The sequence below is a fragment of the Eublepharis macularius genome, chromosome 4 (assembly GCF_028583425.1).
Source record: "Eublepharis macularius isolate TG4126 chromosome 4, MPM_Emac_v1.0, whole genome shotgun sequence".
NCBI lineage: Eukaryota > Metazoa > Chordata > Lepidosauria > Squamata > Eublepharidae > Eublepharis > Eublepharis macularius.
This window is the reverse complement of record NC_072793.1, coordinates 155,802,086-155,825,033: the sequence shown is the minus strand read 5'-3', so window position 1 is coordinate 155,825,033 and position 22,948 is coordinate 155,802,086. Positions and strand designations below refer to the sequence as shown.

At 43.8% G+C, this 22,948-nt stretch overlaps 2 protein-coding genes across 2 annotated transcripts in view; both read right to left on the bottom strand.

The window, feature by feature from the left end:
* LOC129329222 (E3 ubiquitin-protein ligase TRIM7-like) lies at positions 1–12,689 on the bottom strand. The gene is made up of 7 exons (XM_054978682.1): positions 12,307–12,689; positions 8,616–8,711; positions 7,494–7,724; positions 4,894–4,916; positions 3,777–3,889; positions 3,335–3,463; positions 1–2,945 (listed from the first exon to the last, which is right to left on the bottom strand). The coding sequence occupies exons 1-7, from the start codon at positions 12,574–12,576 to the stop codon at positions 2,437–2,439; spliced, it is 1,371 nt and encodes a 456-aa protein (XP_054834657.1). The 5' UTR covers positions 12,577–12,689; the 3' UTR covers positions 1–2,436.
* A 2,256-nt stretch (positions 12,690–14,945) lies between these two features.
* Positions 14,946–22,948, bottom strand: part of LOC129327701 (uncharacterized) — a 31,995-nt gene continuing 23,992 nt past the window's right edge. The window contains exons 11-14 of the mRNA XM_054976454.1: positions 22,685–22,707; positions 19,537–19,649; positions 16,044–16,166; positions 14,946–15,886 (exon numbers count right to left, since the gene is read on the bottom strand). Coding sequence (XP_054832429.1) covers positions 15,372–15,886; positions 16,044–16,166; positions 19,537–19,649; positions 22,685–22,707 — 774 coding nt within the window. The 3' untranslated portion in view covers positions 14,946–15,371. The remainder of the gene's footprint in view (positions 15,887–16,043; positions 16,167–19,536; positions 19,650–22,684; positions 22,708–22,948) is intronic.

The window sequence follows — 22,948 nt, the reverse complement described above, 5'->3', positions numbered from 1 at the left end:
TAGATGTAATCATGTTTTATTTTTCTTTACACAGCCACACAAATAGAAGCCCCTTACCCATCTTTCTTTTGTTCTTGCAAGCTAACAAAAGTACTGACAGTAGAAAATGAAACTGCATTTCTAGAATCTGTGAGAACAAAACAATTAAGATCCAGGCCTGTAGAATCTCGAGTTCCCTCATTGTCAACATTGCAAGAGATAGATGGCCATCATCCTGCCATAGATTGGGGCACTTGTATTAAAGCCTTTGTTTCAGGAATATTGGGAAATGTTCTTTGCCCAGCACCTATATCATGTAATGGAATAAATTAACAATGGGTAGTTGTTCTGCTAGTTACATCAAGGATGAGAACGGATCCGGGCTAGTCATGAAAATAACAGACATCTGCCCAATGGATACTTGAACTGATATCAGCGTTGCCAAAGAAGGAGTGTTTGTTCTTTGAAATGATAAATAACTTTTTAAAGTGTTGAGTAAGGGGACAACCCCTAATTATGCGAAACCAATGGAATGATGCTAAGTCATATGTACATTAACTATCTCAACCAATAACTTATTGAATACATAATGAACCCAAGGTGATAAAAGTTGATGTTTCTCAGACCTCTGAAGAACGGTTGGTTTTACTGGGCTTATATTGCCCTTGTATCCACGGTCTTCCCTCTATTCAAATAAAGTAACTCAGTTTCCTCTTCTCATCAGACTCTATCTGCTTCTTCTGATTGGGCCTGAGGCAGAACAGGCCATGAATTTGCATGGTTCACATGTCTCCAGACATTATAGTCCATTCTTCTTTTTCTCTGCATTTGCCTTCCTGTCATGGTGTCTAGCCATGTATGTTCATTTTGGTAGTCACTGATTCTGGTCTTGTAGCCTGGTAGGATGACCTTGACACAGATATCCTGGAGGTTTGTTGAAGTGTCTTTGCCCATGGCCACTGTAGCTTCTCCTTTCCCTCCCACTAGGGAACTGATCACAGTGCTTTTCAGTCACAAAGGCGAGGGTCCTCTGGGGACCTTGCAGCTGGTGGTCTCCTTAGTCCTGTCATTCCGTGTCTTCTCCGGGCCTGGGTCTTCAGCCCACACTCATTTTCTCTCATGCACTGTTTTTTCTATACTCGGACAGGTCATTTACGAATAAATTATGCAGTGGATAGGTTTATTTCTTAGACCACTAGCTGCATTTTATTAGCTACTAATTTTTCAGTTCTGTTGCTTCACAAAGAAGTCAAAAGCCTGTCTGAGGCACCTGCTGTATTAGAAACGTTCTGAACTTCTGCTTTTACATGTTCTGTGGCTTGTAGAAATAAAGCAAGTAGGCCTCAAACTTTGATCAACATTGTGTACATGTAAATGAGATTGGGAGGGGTAGGAAGATGAGTACTGCTGATTCTAAGGAACACAACTGCTAGCCCAACTGCAAGAATGACTGACATGGTGTTTTGCTCTGATGGTAATTTTCTTTTTGCTACATAAGGAAAAGTACTATAACTTTCTTTTGTGACTAGAATTTGCTATAAATACTGTGTGCTTTCTGTCAGAGGCAGAGTTTTTTGGACTGCACAGTATTACTATGCTGGCCTAAGCTTTCTCCCTACGGTTGCTTGTCAGACATTTGGTATCTTGCGAAAGAAGCTTAGCATAGAAAATTCTCTTCAGTTTTTCCCCCCTATACATAGTGCTCCAGCCTACAACTGTTTTCTTATGCATCTACTTTCCACTCTTACAATATTTGTCAATGCTCCACCACTCCACACCAATCCATGTTCCCGGCTGACTGTTCATATGATCACCTTCACAAAAGGAGAGGAATTTAAAATCATTATTTGGTGCCAAAGAAAATCAAGGGTGGGCGCATAGATGACGGTGGCCCCAGAACAGTTCTGAAGCAAGATAATGCCTCCAAAGAGCAAGATCACCTGAAGCAATTGACACAATTTGTGCTAGTAAGGCACCAAGAAGACATTATGGGCTTCCATGATGACACTTCCTTTAAAAAATTTACAGAGATCTCATTCCCTCTCCTTCCTTGTTATGTCCACCACGGCAAACAATGCTACAGCAATGGTATTTAAACAGGACAAAACAGATTAACAAAAATCTCAAAGTAGTGAACCTTAGAAGTTATAATGGACGCTATAATAATAAACAAACACAATCCACTCTATTTTTTTTCTGGAGAGCTCTACCAGAGCCTTGTGCAACTCCTAAGCAATACAGCTGAAGTGATTCAATTGCAGCCGATTAATTGCCATACAGCTTCTGTGATTTACAGCAAATTACTGAAAATAACAAGAAATAAAAAAGGGAGGAAGGAGTTACACAAATCAGGCCGCTAGATACTTTGGCAGAGAGACAGGAAAAACGCTTTCCTCTTATCAGGATAGTGAAGAACAGAGGCACTGCCAGCTTGACTTGCAGCAGCAGGCTTTTGAATCACAAGCTAAGCTGAGATCCTGGCCCTACCCAGAGCCAAGGGTAGATTTTCTCCTGCTTGAAAAAGATGGGTGGAAAAGTGAAGAATGGAACAGCCAGATCTGCATCAAAAAATGCCACCTGACCTTTCCTGTAGTCTAGAGACACCTGGATCCTCCTGGGTTTTTTGCACAGGGACAGGGCAGTCCAGTGAGAGGTAAGTGCTTGGAACTGACCCCAGCATTGCTCCACAGCCCAGATGCCTTGCTCAGGGCTGAGGCTGATGTAGCCTTTCCTCTTCACAGACTCTCTGGCAATGCCAACTGCCCAATTCTGCCCCTCTTCTATATTTACAACCCAGCAATATTTCCCTGAGCAGAATCCCTCACAGCCCAACACAAAAGGCTCGGAATCGAATCTCTCTGGGTTGTCAGGCAGGGCCTGCGAGTGTTGTCCGTGCCTCACTGTCTTCCGATCCAGGGAGATGAAGAGTTTGGGGTTTGCTGTCCGTGGATCCAGCATCACATTCACTGGGCAGGGGAATAGAACAGAATTAGTCTCAAGTCCAGGTTCAAAATATGAGTTCCTTACCCATTCATTTCAAAAAATTCATCTTTCTGGGCTAGATCAATGTCCCAGCTCTACTTTCTCTGCCGCAAGGTATAAGATGGAAACTTCAGGATGAAAGTAAGAAAGCTTTATTCATCCCTAAATTAATATGGGGTTCTAAAGTAGTCTAAGGAGTACAGCTTTACTTTTGACTTAGTAAGTGCTAATAAGATAGCTACAAAAGTACATCGAGCTAATCCATTACTGATCATCTGGTAGGTTTCTAGATCTACAAGTGGCTTTCGCCAGAATTATCAAACACCATATTGTTTGTGGTTTCATCTCTATATATTTCTCTCACACACTTTACCTTTTGTGCTGTTTCTCAGCACATCTCTACACATCACAGGCCAAAGGATTTGTGGCTGGTCTGCTTTTTCACCCCACACAGCGTTTAGCCAAGGTATCCTTTCTCTCTTCAGCTCAATTGACAATGTTTCTAAAGAAAGACAGGACAATATTATGCCAATCTGCGATACTTGGGCTGTTTCCACAGAGCAACTATTCTCCATTCATCGCCACTGTGAATGTGTAAGTGTAAGCTATTTGTGCACGAGCACGCGCACACACACACACAGAACAGTGATCAGTACTTGCAGGCTGGGAATTGCCCCCTTTTCCTCCCCTCACTGCCCCTGCCAAGAGCCAGTTGGTTGTATGCTTAACTTTGACTTTTTATTGAGTACTGACTTGACAGGAACATAGCTTCTTCTACAGTCACAGGAATGCGGTTTACTAGCCATATTCCATACCTTTGAATTTCTGCATGTTTTTCATTAAAACGGTATTTTTCTGAGAGACTTCATTGAGCTTCTGCAGATTAGGAAACCTCTCCAATGGCCAACAGCACTTCCCTTTTTCACACCTACGTGAGAACAAACCCTTCAGATCAGTTAGGGCTGAAAAGTGTCCCTTCTGTGTCAGATTTCCCCAAAATGTGGGGCTAGATCTGCCAAAAGCCTGGTAAGAAGCGTAAGCGAAAGACAGGTAATTTGTGAGACAAGCGGCATCTTTCTGACCTTTAGGCTGCACCACTAATTTCAGTGACGTTAAGCCCAAATTCAAACCATCAGTAAATTTCACATGGCAAGCGGAATCAGTACTAGGAAGTACAAGCAAGCAGCATCACCAGATGTCCTGTGTGTTTACATTAATCTCATAATCTCATCATGCATATAAATGTGTGTTTATGCAGTTCAGCAGAAATGTGCTTATTCATTTCATTTAAGTCCTAATGGGGACCCAGAGCTGCTTACATAATTTTCCTTTCCTTTATTTTATCCTCACAATAACCCTGTGAGATAGGTCAGGCTGAGAGTATGTGACTGGCCCAAGATCACCCATCAAGCTTCCATGGCATAGTGAGGATTCAAACCCGTGTCTTCCAGATCCAAGTCCAACACTAACCACTAAACAACACTGGCTCTCAGAAATACATGATCCTTGTAGTGTTTATGAGAAGAGCAAACATATCAGGTGAATTGTGTGAACCTTTTGTACGTGCGTCAACTCTGCTCACATATGAAATCATTTGCACATTGTAAAGTACATACAATCTCTAGGTTTGACCCTAGTATGTTCCATGTCAAAGATGTCACCATGGAATTGGATGTCTAAATTAAAGAGGGCACTGGGGATTTTCCAATGGCAAAGTTCCTCCAAAAACATGTGAAGGAACACTGAGTACGAGCAAAGTGCCTTTCACTCTTCAGAGCTGCTCCCACTCTTTGTTGAACCAGATCAAATGTAAATCTGCATTGAATGGATTTGTGGCATGTGGCTAAGGAAGCAGAAGGGCAGGGAAGTTGTTTTATTTTACTTGGTGTACACTTGCAATTAACAAACTCTGAAAAACAAGAAAATGCCTACCGGCTTAAGGATCTGTTGACATCCTAGAGCAATAAAAAGAGAAAAGTTAGGATTACATTATGAATGTAAAAGTGACAAGGTAATAATATTTATGGATATGCTACCTCAAAACTCCTCAGGATTTTGTATTTTTCATTAAAAGTCTCTTCACAATGTAAACAGATAGCTTCGTCTAAAATGATTACAATGTTACAGTAATCCAGTAACTGGATTTAGATTACTATTCCTCCCTCCAAAGAGCAGTGTCATTAGAACATTGTTCATAAAGATTTCAACTTTACCAAGAATATCCATTTGATCTTCTGAAAAAACTATGTTCACACCAATGAGAGACGAGTTGGTTTTAAAAAATGGTGATCTTTCTTAAATTTTCTACTCATTTAATTGGCACTAGCTTAATGCTAAATGTGTAAAATGTAGAAATTGCCCATCCTTGGCTCAAAAGAGTAGTTTGTGACAGGGAGAGAAAATGAAGTCAAGGGTTAGGAAAGGAGTAGTGACAAAGTAGCAAAGGAGTAGTAAACAAGCCAAGACATACATAAATGGTCAAAACTTATAAAATACTGGGATGAAAGCAATTCAAAAATAAATGTATTTATTTGTACCCCACTTGTCTCTCCAATGGTGACCAAAAGCGGCTTATATTGTTTTGCTTTCCTCCATTTTACCTTCAAAAGAACCCCGTGATGTAGCTTGAGAGAGAAAGAGTGGCTCCAAGGTCACCCAGCAAGCTTCCATGGTACAGTGGGGATTCAAACCTGCGTCTTCCAAATCCTAGTCTGACGCTCTATCTGCGACATCACAGTGTCTTTGTTGCCTATGTTTGTCCTGCTTTCCTTCCAAGAAGCTCAGAGCGGCATATATGGTCTTCCCCCTCCCATTTTGTCCTTACAATAACCCTGTGAAGTAAGTTAGGCTGAACAATGACTGACCCATAGACTTCCAATGAGCATCAGGACTGAACGGAGATTTGAACCCAGGTTTTTTATAGCCTGACACTATAATAATAACAACATTCGATTTATATACCACCCTTCAGGACAACTTAATGCCCACTCAGAGTGGTTTACAAAGTATGTTATTATTATCTCCACAACTATCACCCTGTGAGGTGGGTGGGGCTGAGAGAACTCTGGAAGAACTCTGACTGGCCCAAGGTCACCCATCTGGCTTCGAGCAGAGGAGTGGGGAATCAAACCCGGCTCTCCAGATTAGAATCCTGCAGCTTTTAACCACTACACCAAATTGGCTCTAAACACTACCCCATATTGGCTCTCAAATCATGCTGCAAACAACCATGTACTTCCTGCATAGCAAATACACAAGTTGAAGGTTGCAATAAATGGTAGCATGTGTGGTGATGGTGAAGGGGGGGAATCCTAGATGTTAGAAATACTTGGGAATGCCCCCCCCCACCTGCCCAGTAGCATGAGACTGCTGAGATCTAGCTCCTGCTCCACCGGCCCTGAACTACAACAGTCTTATCACAAGTGCCCTATGGTGCACTTAAGTACTTGATCAGGCCACTGCTCCCCCCCCTCATTCTTGCCCCACTTTTAATCAGTTCTCAACTGCACTTAACAATCTGTGCATCCTGAAGAGCAATGAGCATTTCATTTTTAAAAGGAGGGCTGCTGGTGCTTCTTCTTAAAAATAAATTCAAAGTAATCTTTTCTGCACACTTGAGTCGTCCACTGGGCCTGCAGAACTCTTGACACTGACTTGTAGGAGCCCCCATTTCATTGCTCTACTGACAGCAAACAGTTCAGGGTTGAGTGACTCTCAGAGGGCACTTGCTGGAGTTTTGAGATAAATAGCAGTAGGGTGGGGACAATCTGGAAATCCCACCCCCAAGTTCTCCACCTCCAGGATTTTATGCTCCCTCCAGGGCAGGGCTTGAACAGGAAACTTCCTCCCCTCCCCCCTTTTCCCATCCGTCACCATCTCTCAGCATTGTTCTTCCTGGATTGGGTTGCCAGCTCCAGGTTGGGAAATACCTGGAGATTTAGGGGCAAAGCCTGGGGATGGTGGAATTTGCAGAGGAGAGGGGGCTCAACATTGATGTGATGCCATACAGCCCACCCTCCAAAGCTGCCGTTTCCTTCAGGAGAACTATCTCTATAATCTGGAGATCGGCTGTAATTCTGGGAGAACTCCAGGTCCCACCTGGATGTTGGCAATCCTATTTCTGGATCATATTTAGAACACATCTTACTGGAGGAATGCATATTGGGAGTGGTACCTACCAAGGTGTTTCCTGGCATCGACTTTTTTCTTTCCTAAACCGAACATTTGAAAACAGCTATCTCCATTTTAGGAGGATAGCTATTGGAGACACCCCAAACTTTTGTGATGGATGGGCCCTGCTCCCATGACAGCCATTTCATGGTGGTGACCACTTCCTGTTCCCAAAACTCCAGGAGGCTAACCGAGATTGGAGATCCCCGTGGTACCAAAAACTCATACACGCATTTGCAACCCCTCGTAGGAAGCCACACAAAATACATGCCCTCCTCCTACAAATGACAAGTTGTTGGCTACAATAATAGCAACAAGAATAAAAAGGTGTTGCTGAAGAAGCAAGCCTTGAAGATCCTCACCTGCAGAAATTCACGGGCGGGTCTCTGGTAGTCTTTCTCTAAATCCCTGATAAGGGCACCAAGACGGGAGAAAGTATAAGAGAGTTTGGCATCATTTTCCTTCTGTGTCTTCTCCACCTCCTTCTCTAGTTCTTCCAGCTGAGCCAGGAGAAGGCCCTCCTGCTTCTCCAGAAAGAGGCGGAGTTTCTGGAACTCCCGCAAAATTTTCTGCTTTTCAATCTTTATCTCTTCCTGGAGTCAAATAATGAAGAAGGGGTGGGGGTGGGAGAGAACAGAAAAAGAATAATCTGCAGAATGAGACCTGGGTCCTTTTTTCACTGAGATGCTTTTGTGTGGTCAAGGCTGCTAATGCAGTATAATGGCTACAGGGTTTCCATGTGGTGGATTTCCTAGCATTCTCCCTGCCCCAGGTGCCTCAGTAACAATCCGCCATGTACCAGGAAGAGAAGCCTTTTTGTTTTGTTGAAGAATGGTTATCAACATACCAATACACTGCTATATTCACTTGTCAATTACTGGTCCACAAAAAAAAACCACTTGAAAAAGCTACCTGGATGATACAGAGGTGGGGGGAATGGCCACCATAGGAACTGCGGCAGGTAAAAAGGCACTGATGTGGGCAGGATAATCTGGACTTCCCCATCCATACAGCAGCCATTCCCACCCACCCCTTTGTAGGCATGAAGTTGGCATACCACACAGTCTGCATTAGCTAACTCTTTACATTCCTGCATTCTTGATTCCTGGTCAATTAGCACACCACCCAGGAACCAGGAAAGCAGTGTCAATATGTTTCATCTGAGCATCTCTCATCCTTCTCAGAGCACAATATTCCCATACACTCTAAGTAATATTCTTACATGTCTTAAAGGTCCACTGTGTTCCTCTCGCTATGTTTCATAGATAAGACAAAAGCCTGATCACAGCATATTTGCGTAGTTGGCTGTGACTGGTTCTGGAATGTGTAACTGTTGCTACAATTGTTGCTATAGATGGCTTCTTAATAAAACTCTCGCCTCCATGTTGGGGGGTCAGACTTTGCATCCAGATCTCGGTCTCCTGTCGTTACTACACCCCTTAACCTTGGAATCAACTTAGCAGGCACTTGCAAGAAATACATACCAAATACTTTGCTGTACACATCTGTAGGGTCACTTTATAGTTTTGGGCAGCGTGCTTTTCTGTTTTCAGAGACTGTAGCTGCGTATGAATTTCATTCTGAAAAAAAAGAGTCATTTAGAGCAACTTCTGCACTAGCCAGAAAGTCTCATTCAAAGGGGCCATACCATCTAGCACAGGAGCTTTTGGCTATCATCACTGATCTGGATCGCATCATCCAAGCGCATCCTGACAATCTTTTTCCTTGTGGAATAGAGGAGGCCAGAGGACACAAAAAGTGATTTCTACAGAACAACATCTATAGTGGGGGCCCAATTACGAGGGAGATCCATGATCAGATCTCTAATTTGTTTTTAACTTTAATGTAGCAACAGAGGACACTAAATTATTAGCAGGTTTCGGGTTTAGTTTTAGCAGGTTTCAGTACTTAACATGAGAATATTTTTCTGTTTTTCACTGCCATGGCTTTAATCATAATTAACTGGGCAGAAACCTCAAAAGTTCCAGGATGTTTGATTAGAATCTGGGCAGAGATCCTGGGGTGCTGGGACAGTCAGAAAACAGCTGGGAACAACTGGAAGAGCTGAAGTAAAGGGCCAAGAGGAGGGAAAAAATTCTAATAAAAATTGAGCAAAAGAAATATTTTAAAGTAAAAAGCTATAGAAGATTAACAGGGATGAAGCATTCTGACTGCCAAAGGGAAAAGTTCACCTATGTTGATATTGTGCTTGAAGGTTTGATGATTAAAATAAATTGAAGATTTGTAAGTAATCTGGCGTTAATAAAACCTGTTGAGCGCACTTCCTGCAGATCTGTCTGGTCTACAACAGTCCTCTTAATATTTATTAAATTTTCATTTTAATTGTTTAAGGATTTTAAAGGGATATTTTTGGAGAGCTGTACGCATGACAATATAGAAATTTGTTTTCTATAAACAAATTCAGTTTAGGGAGAGATTGGCCAGACCTGAACCAAACTCAAGATCCAACATCCTTATGGTCTGTTTATAAGGGGAGAATCATACAAGAGATGGACTGTTTGACAGCAGTTAATGATTCATAACAGATGTATTGTTGAAGGCTTTCACGGCCGGAGAACGATTGTTGTTGTGGGTTTTCCGGGCTGTATTGCCGTGGTCTTGGCATTGTAGTTCCTGACGTTTCGCCAGCAGCTGTGGCTGGCATCTTCAGAGGTGTAGCACCAAAAGACAGAGATCTCTCAGTGTCACAGTGTGGAAAAGATGTTGGCAGGTCATTTGTATCTACTCAGGAGGGGTGGGGTTGAGCTGAGTCATCCTGTAAGAGTTTCCCAGGGTGTGGAATGCTAATGGCGGGAGGCTTCACTGTATCCTGAGGAGGTTCTTTTGCATATGGATTGGTGCTTGATGTGCTAATCTTCTCTGCAGGACTATTGTCGAGTATAGAGTGTTTTGTTAGCCTGGTGTTTTTCAGAACTGGAAACTATGCTCTGTTCATTCTTAAGGTTTCTTCTTTCCTGTTGAAGTTTTGCTTATGCTTGTGAATTTCAATGGCTTCCCTGTGCAGTCTGACAAAGTAGTTGGAAGTGTTGTCCAGTATTTTGGTGTCCTGGAATAAGATACTGTGCCCTGTTTGAGTTAGGCTATGTTCAGCCTAACGAGAATAAAAGAACATGAAAGACACTGCAGACTTGGACAACCTGAAAAATCAGCAGTGGCTGAACATAGCCTAACTCAAACGGGGCACAGTATCTTATTCCAGGACACCAAAATACTGGACAACACTTCCAACTACTTTGTCAGACTGCACAGGGAAGCCATTGAAATTCACAAGCATAAGCAAAACTTCAACAGGAAAGAAGAAACCTTAAGAATGAACAGAGCATGGTTTCCAGTTCTGAAAAACACCAGGCTAACAAAACACTCTATACTCGACAATAGCCCTGCAGAGAAGATTAGCACATCAAGCACCAATCCATATGCAAAAGAACCTCCTCAGGATACAGTGAAGCCTTCCGCCATTAGCATTCCACACCCTGGGAAACTCTTACAGGATGACTCAGCTCAACCCCACCCCTCCTGAGTAGATACAAATGACCTGCCAACATCTTTTCCACACTGTGACACTGAGAGATCTCTGTCTTTTGGTGCTACACCTCTGAAGATGCCAGCCACAGCTGCTGGCGAAACGTCAGGAACTACAATGCCAAGACCACGGCAATACAGCCCGGAAAACCCACAACAACCATGATTCATAAAAGAGTTGGGAAAGATGATCCAAGATTCATACACAGATGGAATTCCTGGTATTTTATAACAGAGAAAGCCAAAAAGGGTAACATGATCCAGCACTGAAAACGGAACATTGGTTCAGGGGGATCCTCATGAAATCTGTGTGTTTTCCCTTAATGTTGAATATCCATGTAAACAGCTATTGCCAGATTCCAAGATTAATGATTCTTTATTGGAAAACCCCAAGAGCAAGCTGGTAAAAATCCAGAACTGGCTGTATAACCATTTGACCAGGACGTTGTTTTCAAGGGACAGGATGACATTTTTGTACACCAGCTCCAAGAGGCAAGATGGGGGAGGGGGACCAGTAAGTTATAAAGTTAAGGAGCAGGCCTCAAGAAGTTTTTGGGAGGGTGGCAAGGCCTTTTCCTCGCTCCCCCTTTGCTCTTTTCCAGGAATTTCTCCACCTGACTGTTCCAATTGAATGAGAAGCAGCCAACTGATTGTTATATTGCTCATGGAAACTGGTGAAATTATTGTAATCTGGTATTGTAAGGCGTTTGCACTGAGGTAAAATGTATTAGAATTTATTGTGCTTTTTTGTTTTGACGAGCTAATTCTCTTGGTTAAGGCACTAGAGTGAAAAACTTGTCTTTTGATTTGGGGGGGGGGGGTGCAATTTATCCTCTTAGGCTAAGGATTTGTAATAAGAAGTTGAAGTAAAGGAATAAACTTTGTTGCCTTAAAACCAACATCCTTGTATAGCTGAAATAAAGTAGTTGAATCATATTTGGGTTGTGTCTTGTTCCTTTCAAATGGGATTTTGCATCTTTTGCACTAAGGATATAAGATTCTTTGTAAATGAAAGTGGAAATGTGCCTGAGGGGAATGAAATTTGAACCCTTCCTTCTTCTAGTATTTATTTGGTCTAAATCAGTATCTCTTTCTCTCACACACACACACACACACATACACATGCTGTCTACTCTGCTTTGGAGGAGAAAGACAATATTTTTTCTTATGGGGCAATCAGCAGGGCAATTTAGGCCAGGGAAACAGGAGAAAGGTATTCAGCCAACCCCCCCCCCTACATTTGCTGTTAAAAGTAAATTAAACTCAAGAACAACAGTCGATCCAGTCACAAATCTTCTGTGTAACATGAAGCTCTGCTCTAAAATAAACTACCACAATACATTCTTAGCAACGAAGACCAGCCTTTAAAAAGTGATCATCCTTTTCCTCCACCCCTCTGCTCCTCGAAGTTTAGAGTAGCGCCCATGATTCTCCCCTTCTCCTTTTATCCTCACAACACCCTTGTGAGGTAGACTAGGCTGAGTGAGAGAGAGAGAGAGAGAGAGAGCGGCAAACCTCAAGTCAGCCTGAGAGCTGAGGGAGAGTTTAGGCGCAGGATTTCCCAGCCTGCCATCCTAACCCCTCTGGCTGGCTCTTTCGAGTGTTTGCCCCTGGAAGCCTCCCTCCCCTCACCTTGTATTCCTCGGCTGCCTCTTCCAGGGGGAGAACCGTGTGGCTTCTGTGCTGCCTGGATTTGTCGCAGACGAGGCAGAGGACGGCGCGATCCTCCTTGCAGAAGACTTTGAGAGGCTCTTGATGCTTCTTACACACCATCTCCCCCCCTGCCCCGGCCTGAAGGAGCCATCTCGCCACCTGCGCCTTTTCCCTCTCCGTGATCGGCTCGCTGCTGCTTCTCTCTCGGGGGCTTCTTGTCCCCCCTTGGTCTTCCTTCCACTCTCCCATCTTTGCAATAGCACAGGCTTGCAAACCTTAACGCACCCCCTGTTTGCAGACACCAAATGTGCTGGCCCAGGCAGATGGAACAAGAAACCCGTTCGCCTTCTGCAAAGCTATCAACAAACACCCTCCCTCCGACTTAAAGTTTCGTTTTCCCGCATGCAGCCTGGAACAGGAAATCACGGCAATGTTTTAGTTCTCTTATTTTCTGATTGGCTGAAATGAAAAAGAGGTCTGTCTGCCCACTTGGGCTGGGTAAGGTTGCCACCTCTTTTTAAAAACCAGCTTCCTTTAACAGAAGGTGGCTGGGCAGGCGTTTGGAGGAGCTAATAATGGTGAACTACCAAAGCTTCGCCTCCTGTTACTCCTCTAAACGACGCAAGTGCAACCCAGACCCGTTTGGGATTCCCCCCCCCCGGTCAGCTGGCAACCCTGCCTCCAGCTCTCTGTAATACATTTTAAGAGTAATCAAAATGAGACTTGTTTTTCTGAATAAATATGCGTAGGATCGAACAGGCTGCAAAACTGCGATTCTAAGCGAACTAGACAGAGGATCGGGCTGTTAAGGAAGAGCCCAAGACAGCCTTGCTTGAGAATAAATCTTGCTCTTTCTGTGATTGCAATAGGACTTACTTCTGAGTAAACACACCTTAGGGACAAGCTGTAGGGAAGGCGTACATCCTATTAAGACATTCTCCCCCTCCTTCACCTATTTCCCGTAGGTGATGCTCATTTGTTTAAACCTAACATTTTTATTTCCCTGTAATGAAGCCCCCCAACACTAAATGTGTTTGTGGAGAATTAAGCAGGACAGGTGGGAATTACCACTGCTAGACGCCCCTTTCAGTTAAACAGTACAAGCCATTTCTTCCGTGCTGCACCAGTGTATACCTTGCAAGTTTTGCCTATTGAAAGGAATTGCTCATTGTGATTACTGCCAATGAAATGAGTGAGAATCACACCCTTAAATAAGACAGCATTTACAGCCTTTGCCTAGAACGGAGATAGTGGAACCTCTGTGCCCGGCTGTCCTGAATGGCATAGGAAAAGTTGGCAATAGCAGGTGTGGTATAGTGCCAGGCTAGGATCTGGAGGCCCAGGTTTGAATGGAAGCTTGGGTGGGCCAGTCACACATCCTGCCTCAACCTAACTTACCTCACAGGGTTGTTGTTGTGATGATAAAATGAAGCACAGTGAAAACAATGTGAGCCTCCCTGCACTCCTTGGAGGAAGGGCAGAACTGAAATGGGCTAAATAAAGTAATCCTCACCACCTACAGCAGAATAGACTGGGCAGGCACTTGGGATGAGCTCAGGTGTGGCAGAAGCTGATCACGCCTGACTAGAGGAAGAAGCCCAGACGCACCCTAAAATACGACAAGATTTTTTTTCCTTGTATAGCTCTGTTAAAGATATAGTAGGTAAAATATTTTTGTGTAAATATTATTCTGTGGCTTGGAAAGGGTTCCAGCTTGCTATACAGGCTATATTATATCACCTTCTTCTTTCACCATTAACTGTTTTGTGTAATCCCCTCAGTTCTCACACCTTAAGATTCAAGTCTGGACTGAGGAGTGTTGCCAGCTTTTTTTGCTAGCCTTGTGCCTGTGCCTTCAGCAGAAGCCTCACACAGAGAAATGAAATAAGGGAAGCTTGGTGGGGGAAGGGTATGAAAATAAGTAGTGTGGGGGAGCTTCCTCTGCTAAATTTAGGTGGGCCATATGAGTTCTGGAACAGGACTATTAAAAAAGGCTAGCAAACAACCTAGAGGAAGGCTCTGGAGGGCCAGTATATAACAACAAATCTCAACTTCATGGTTTCCACTTAGTTCTTGACCCATCCCATTCTCCTGCCCTGCCCTGGATAGCCCAGGTGAGCTGGATCTCATCAGATCTCAGAAGCTAAGCAGGGTCGGCCTTAGTTAGTACTTGGATGGGAGACCTCCAATGAAAACCAGGGTGGCAGAGGCAGGCAATAGCAAACCACCTTTGATAGTCTCTTGCCATAAAAATCCTACCAGGGGTCGCCATAAGTCAGTTATGACTTGATGGCACTCTCCACCACCACCCATTCTCCTACCATTACAACAGCTCCAGGGGAAACCCTCACATTTTAAATATCTACCCACATTCACGAAGCTGTCAAATGCTTGTCCTATCAAGGTCAGTAGTGTCTACTCTGACTGGCAGCAGTTCTGGAGAACTTTCTCATCACCTGATCTTTTAAAAAAATTGCAAGTGCCAGGTGACTGAATTTGGGACCTTCTGCATGCAAAGCAGGCACTTTGCCACCGAGCCACAATTTTCCCCCAGAGAAGAGGAATTTAGAATAAACAAGGCAAGCAAAGCATTATAAATGGATTTATCCTGAGTCATGCCTTTACTGTATATAAATCTTCGCTTTAATGTCTTTCCTATGTAACAGTCAAACTCAACATGAATGATACATGCCCTTAACTCTGGCTTTTGAAAAAAATATTGTTCAAAATGTACACAACTAGAAACTGGCATACAATGTCTATGGCCTTGTATTTGCATAATGTCATAATGTAATATATTAGCATAATTTGGCACAATATTCTGAGTTTATCTTCAGAGGATGTGAGCATTGTTCCACAGTATAATATATGTCCTGCCTTAGCCCCCCACTGAATAGATCTGATGAAGAGACCTGCTTAGGATTGCTCTTTCCTATAAGACTCCATTGTCACAGAAACTGAATCTGGCAAAGGGCAGAAAAGTCATTTGTGCAAATGTGTGTCTCCAGTTCACTGTAATTAATTCAGTGTTCCAGGATACAATCTTAGTGGTAAAGTCTCAGCTCAGTTCCCGGCCATACCCAGAGCCAAGGGAGGATTCTCTCCTGACTGAAAGTAGCAGGTGAAAAAACATAGATCAAAGCTGCTGTATCCGCATCAAAAAAGGCCACACGATCCTCTTCATAGTCCAGAAATACCTGGACCCTCCGGGGCCAGCTGCTTAGGGACAGGGTGGTCACAGGGTAAGTAAGAGCCTCAAAGTAATCTCCGTATTGTTGTAGTGCCCAGATATGCTCCTCAGGGCTAGGGATGATTTCTCCTTTTCTCCTCACAGATTCTTTGGCGAAGCCCACAGCCCAGTACCTCCCACTTCCCACTTCAACTTCCCAGTAGTATCTCCCTGATGTGAATCCCTCACAGCCCAGCACACAGGGATAAGTATCAAATCTCTTAGCGTTGTCAGGTACATCCTGCCATTCATCTCCCAGTCGTACACTCTTCTGGTCTGCAGAGAGGACAAGGAATGGGTTTGCAGTATCTGGATCCAGTGTCACGTTCACTTGGAGTATAGGGAACAAGGAGAAAGACAATGTGTTATAGTCTGACGAAGTTGTGACGAAGAAGCCTTCACGCCCAGAAATACATGCCCAAAGACTAAAAGCCAGAGCAGAAATAGCTATGCCAGACAATCGCTGCCACGACTGCAATATACTCACCTCTTCTGCCTGTTTTTTTCACAACCTCAGCATAGGGCAGTTCAAATAATTTTGTCCTGCCTTTCTGGATTCCCAGGACATGTTTTAACAAAGATGTGCTTTCCAATTCCGATGACAGAGCATCTAGCGAGGGAGGGAGGGAGAAAGAAAGATTAGCTTTCACATGCTTATGCGCTTAGGTCAGTGGTTTTCTACGAGGAAACCCTTCCTACATTTCCTTATTGGCTGAGGAACCCATGCATGTGGCAGAAGATTCTGGAACACATTCTAGGGCACATGATCAGATCATGTGGGAATTCATGTGGGGGGAGCTGTTAGGCCTATTTGGTCTCACTGTCACTCTAGCATGTATGGAGAGTGCAAAATAGAATTCACTGAACTCCAGAAGTCATACATTGTAGTGTGTAAGCTGTCATTCAGGAGAACTTGTCTATCATTACTGATATTCTTCCTGAGCCCAATAACCTTCTTGGGAACCCCAGCTATCCTTGGAACATAGTTTGAAAATTACTTGATCAGGAACTTTTTCATGGGAACAATAGCCCCACACCTCACATTTGGAAAAATCCACACCAACATGGTCCATGTTGTGCCATCTTGTGCCGTCAAGAGCATTCTCTCTACAGAATGGGATCTTCTGATGGACATTTCTTTTGAAACACTCAAAAATGAATGTGGGACAAGATAAGTAGAGGAAAGAAGATACAGACTTAGATCTTGAATACCATTTGTGGAAGGCATGGACTTTTGCTACCTTCCTCCCCTCACCCAAGCAATTTCTTCTGACTTCTGAAAAGTAGATTCTAGGGTTCATGGGACCACATGGTCTAAACCGCCATGTGGATTGGCTATGCTGGGAAGAGGTCCCTTTCTCCCGCTTCTGTCAGTGAACCCATGCTAACAGGAGGAAATGATGATTTTATCCACTCCACTTTCCCCATGGCAGCCCCCTGACCCCTGTGGCTGTTAGACCACAGAATCAGAGAGTTGGAAAGGGCCATACAGACCTCCTAGTCCTACGCCCTGCCCAATGTAGGATGATCCTAAAGCATGTATTTGTGCTTCACATTTTTGTGACCCAGATGTAATTCTGTACACTTATCTATGTTGAATTGCATCCTGTTCACAATTACCCACTTCTCCAGAGTATTCAGGTCTTGATGAATTTTAATTCTATCTTTTTGAGTGTTTGCCACTCCTCCCAATTTCATATCATCAGCAAATTTTACCCCTTCATCCAGATCATTGATAAAAATATTGAAAAGTACCAGGCCTAAAACTGAGCCCTGCGGCACCCCTCTAAACACCTCCCTTCAATCCGATGAAACACCATTGACCACCACTCTTTGGGTGCGGTCCTCTAACCAGTTCCCTATCCTATAGTCCTATAGTCCTATAGTCCAGTCCACAGTCTTCCCATTTACCCATAAGAATGTCATGGGGAACCTTATCAAAAGCTTTACTGAAATCCAGGTAAATCATGTCAACAGAGTTCCCACGATCCAGTAAGCTGGTCACTCGATCAAAGAAGGAAACCAGGTTGGTCTGACAAGATCTGTTGGGGACAAAACCATGTTGACTTCCCCGGAGCACTAAGTGGTCCTTCAGATGCTTACAGATCGATCCTTTTCAAATCTGCTCTAATACCTTCCCAGCAACAGAAGTCAGACTGAACGGCCTGTAGTTTCCCGGGTCATCCTTCTTCCCTTTCTTAAAGACTGGGATAACATTCGTTCTTCTCCAATCTTGTGGCACATCCCCAGTACTCCAGGAGGCCTTGAAGATGGACAGAGGCTCTGCAAGTTCTCTAGAAAGTTCTTTGAGCGCTCTTGGATGCATACCATCTGGCCCAGGGATTTGTATTTGTTCAGTGCAGCCAGGTGCCTCTCCACAACCTCTCTGTCAATGTCAACTAGCCCCCCAGGTGTCCTGTCGTGTCTACTACCGTCTCTAGATGGGCTCACGTTCTTCAGGGAGAAAACCGAGGCAAAAAAGTCATTAAGCCTGTCTGCCTTTTCTCTGTCCTCCATCAGAGTTTCTCCTTCCACTCCCATCAGCGGTCCAATTGCCTCTTTTACCTTGCGTTTGCTTCTCACATATCTCTAGAAGTTTTTCTTATTGTAGCGAGCCCCCCTGGACAGACCCAGCTCATACTGAGCTTTGGCTTCTCCGATGGCTGATCTGCAGTACCTAGTAACCCTCATATATTCCGTCTTTAGAGGTCTGTCCTTCTCTCCATTTCCTGAACATTTCCTTTTTCTCCCTTAGCTTATTCTGGAGCTCTCTGTTCACCCACATCGGTCTCTTGGAGCCCTTACCATGTTTCCATCTTTCTGGAATAGTCAGGGCTTGAGCTTGTAAAAGCTCATATTTGAGAAGAGCCCACCCTTCACTCGCTCCTTTCCCTTCCAGCACACTCCCCCATGGAATGACTCTCATCAAGCTTCTGAGGTCATTGAAGTCGGCCCTACGAAAATCTAACCTACGAGTCTGGCTACAAACTTTTTTGGCCCCCCACAGCAACTGGAATTCAAAGAGGACATGGTCACTTCCCCCTAAGATCCCCACCACCTTCACCCCATCTACCAATTCTTCCCTCTTGGTTAATATTAAGTCGAGTATGGCTGAGTCCCTTGTAGCTTCCTCCACCGTTTGAAAAAGGAAGTTATCGGCCAGGCACATGATTCCTGTCACTTTGCTGAGCTTGTCTCCCAGCACACAACGGGGAAGTTGAAGTCACTCATAATTATAAGGTTCTGATGTCTGGATACTCTACCAAACTGTTCAAGGAGGGCAGCATCCATTTTCTCTCCCTGGTCAGGCGGTCTGTAGCAGACTCCAACAACAATACCCTTTGTCCTTCCTCCCCTTATTTCCACCCATATACTTTCCACTGTCAACCACGTTCTCCAGAACTTCCTGACAATCAAACCCTCTCCTCACATACAATGCCACTCTGCCTCCTCTTCTACCCTTCTGGTTTTTCTTGAACAACTCATACCCATCCACTACCACATTCCATGTGGGTCCCATGCAAGGATCTACTTCCGGGGGGGGGGGGGAGACAGGAATGTGGCAAACGTAAGCTGCATTTAGGACATTATAGTTGAAAATGGGGTAGAAATCAAATAAACAAATGATTAATTTTCCCTGGGGAGTTCCAGAATCTTGAGAGAAGGCCTGACGCCAACACACACATTTGTGGCCATACTAGATGCAGGAGCAGCAGCAATGTTTGCTTACTCACAAGTCTTCCCAATCACATATAATATAGGGGTCTAATTTTACCATCAAAAGGAACACAGAAGATGAGTGCTGTCCTCTGTTTTTCTTCCCCAAACATTTGTTTTTCTTGCAGTTTGACTCACTTCCAGTATTGAAGCTACCAATTTTGTGACCACATACATACAGTAATGTGACCAACCCAAAAGAAAACACAAAGCTTTAGCCCATGTAACCCAGTAATATGTCCTATTTAATCCAGTCTTGATACCTTTCAATTTCTTTCTGATCTTTTCTAGATGCTTGCTTTCCTCAGAAAAAACATCCAACTTCTTCTCCAGGTCAGGAGAATGTTCCACTGGCTGCTGGATTTGATTTTCACACCTGGAAGAAGAGAAGGCTCTTCTCAGCTCAAATCCATTTTTAGGCTCAATAATACCAGAACAAGATTACCACAGAATAATGAGACAGTAGTTCCATAGAAAGCTGGCCGTGGCATCAAACCTGCATAGCTGGAGCAAGGGGTGCAGGAGACACCCTACCTACCTATTCCAATTGCAAATATCTTCCCAGCCTGGAAAAGCAATGAGGAATTTCTTTGTGCCATTCCCTTTTCCTATTCACAGAAAGCTAATTATTGGAACAGATTTAAGATTAAGGCGTAATTTGCATTCTGTGAATGCTCAAAGGCTATGCTTAAACTACTTTCCAAAGACTGCTGGATCAAATGTTCCTATTTTGTTCTCCTCCTCACAGGCCAGTGGGAATAAGGTTATCAACCTCAAGGCGGGGCCTGGAATTATAAATGATTTTCAGACTACAGAGATCAGTTCCCCTGGAAGAACTGGCAGCTTTGGAAGATGGGTTCTATGGCATACCATAGAGTCTAGGAGAAATTTAAGTCCTAGAGTAGCATCACATTCCCACTGAATTCCCTCCCATCCACAAACTCTGCCCGCCCCCAGCCACTGCCCCCAAATCTCCAGGAATTTTCCAAGGCAGAGCTGGCAACCCTAAGTGGGAGCCATTTCACATGCTGGTGTAAGACAGCCAAACCAGAGATTCAGGGACCATTTAGTACCTGACATCATTTTCCATGAAGAATAGAGGGTCTGAGAGCCTTTAAAGGAAGAGCTCTTCCCTGTGTTAGATAGATTGGCAGGGGTGGGAATACAGTAGTTTTCATTGCTGATGAGGAGCCAGAGGGCTTTCCCACACCCTAAATTTATTCCCAATTTTCTTATCAGTTGATCCACAAACACTGGAATCAGTTTGGGTATCATTGTTCTACGCCCCTGCCCTCCCTTTGCATTTTACAGTTATGGAGTCAGTTTATTTTGTTCTGCATGTGCCTTAAATAATCAGGAGTTTCAAGTAAGGGTGCTGTTGTCATCAGTGATGTCACAGCACCTCTCATTTGTGCATGCTTACATTGATATATTGATATAAGGGCTGATTTTTTTAAAAAGATAAAAAATGAACACATAGGAAACCCTTTGCATGGGGAAGCCTAAAAGGTGAACTGTTCCACCATGCATACCTAAGTCCATCCCCTCCTGGTCCAAACCGGAGAGCCCTACCAAGACTGACTCACAGCCAGGATCAGAGGCCAGCAGCACCAGCAGGCAAACCAACCTATATTGGGACAGACCCCGGAGCAGCAGCAACTATGCGCTTTCAAACCATGCTGCTTTTTCTAGTGGCAGAAGTGGCCCCGCACCCACCCTAGTCCACCAGGACTTCTGCATTTTTTGAAAAAAAATCATAATTTCCACATTGCTGTATTGACCTAAACATTGTAATAATAGATGCAGCAGATTCTCTTAATTCCCAGCTTTCATTTTTTTTGAAAAAAGTTTATCTCTAGCTCCTTCTGTTGAGGAGATATAAGGGAAAAGGCATCTCTTTGCAAGGGAAGGGGCTACAGAATCTACTGCATCTCTTATCACAACACTAAGTTGACACAGCAATATGAAAATGATGATTAAAACAGATAGAAAAACCACAGGTTTGGGGAGGTGGAGGGAGGTTTAACAATGACAAGCATCTAATCATAAAAAAGTGGGTTGGAGGCTTGTGGGCGTAGGTGGGACAAAAGAAATGTTATAAGTGGGGGGCGGGGGGGGGAGGAGTCAAAATCAGCTTTCCGAAAAAGATCATGGTAAAAGTGGTCCAAAAGAACCAGGGGGAAAAATCCGAAGCAAAAACTAAAGGAAAAAAGAGCATGTGGGAATTGGGATAAATCAAAGCAGTACAGGGTCAGAACCGATTAAAAACCCATGCAGGAAATCCCAGAGAGAGAAGCAGACAGCCACAGCTGGTGTGGGCTAAAGCAACTTGGGGCAAAGGATCTATTCCTCTGGGGAGCTGATGTGGGGTGACAGATCTGCTGCCCTGCAAGAGTAGATCTGTGCCTTCACCTGTGCTCTACTTGTAAATAAAGCAAACCCTACAAAAACGCCATACATCTCCAGTGTGCTCTCCTCCAAAAGGAACCTACCCAGGTAGAACGCTATCCCTAAAACCTCTCACCACTCATGAGAATTAGGGTGAGTGAGCTTCCATGACCGGTTTTATAGCAAAGGGTGGGGTGTGGGTGTGACTCGTCAGACTCTCTGTGCCGAAGCCAGGCAACAAGACGAATACAATAAGCAGATTAGTTTATTATTATTAAGATTTATATCCTGCCAGTTTGGTGTAGTGATTAAGAGCGGTAGGACTCTAATCTGAAGAACTGGGTTTGATTCCCCACTCCTCCACTTAAAATCAGCTGGGTGACCTTGGGTCAGTCACAGCTCTCTCAGAGCTCTCTCAGTCCCACCTACTTCACAGGGTGTCTGTTTGTAGGGGTAATAATGACATTGCTTCATAAACTACTCTGAGTATGGCATTAAGTTTTCCAGAAGAGCACAAGGTTAAAAAGTACACCATAAAAAAAATTTAGTGTCACCAGGCTATGTCTGGCAACTAGTAGGAGTTTAAGGGGTTAGAGTTTCCCAACCTAGAGCTACCCAATGCCACTTGCAGGTTTTCCCTGGAAGTGACATCATGGCATACAAGATGCCCACATTCTTTTCTTCTGTCATTGTTTGGAGAGAGAGTAGGCAATGAGGTTTGTTGGTGGGAGGCCAACCCTATATAAGATTTTAAAAATCAATAAATTAAACCAAGATAATGAAAACAAAATAGCTAAATGAATAAAACCAAGTAAACATCACCAATTAAACCCCATCCAAATCCAACTTAAAAGCAGCTACCATATGTAATACAGTTGTAGGTCACTTCCTCATAAAATGTTTTCCGCACGGTTCTCAATGCTGAACAAGTTACCCGTTCCAGATTTAGTACAGAAGCAGAGAATTGCCTCCCTGAGGTTGCTACCAAAAAGTTATCAAAACAAGAGAGGAAAGATCACATACCTGTTTAAGGTGTTCTTGATATCCTGGAAATGGAGAGAGAAATGGAAAGTGAAATCATGCTAATCAAAACCAAATCCTTATTTACTGGGGCCATCATATGATGAAGGCTGGTCTTCACATGCAGCTGAGGCCTGAGTAAAATGTTATGCTGGTGAGGCAGAGACCCTACCTGTGCAACAGGCTCAGGGTTTTATTTGTTGTGCTACGACTGTGGCAAAGCAACCCTATGTGCCTTGTCATCACACCAGCACATCTGCAAGGACT

Bases quoted from the DNA above. Each gene is read 5' to 3' on its own strand.
- LOC129329222 (XM_054978682.1), bottom strand. From the start codon at position 12,576: ATGGGAGAGTGGAAGGAAGACCAAGGGGGGACAAGAAGCCCCCGAGAG. The intron at 7,725-8,615 runs GTATGTATTTCT...ATTTGACTCCAG, and splicing joins TGTGTACAGCAAAGTATTTG to GAAGAGATAAAGATTGAAAA. The intron at 2,946-3,334 runs GTAAAGTGTGTG...TCCCCTGCCCAG, and splicing joins GCTGAGAAACAGCACAAAAG to TGAATGTGATGCTGGATCCA.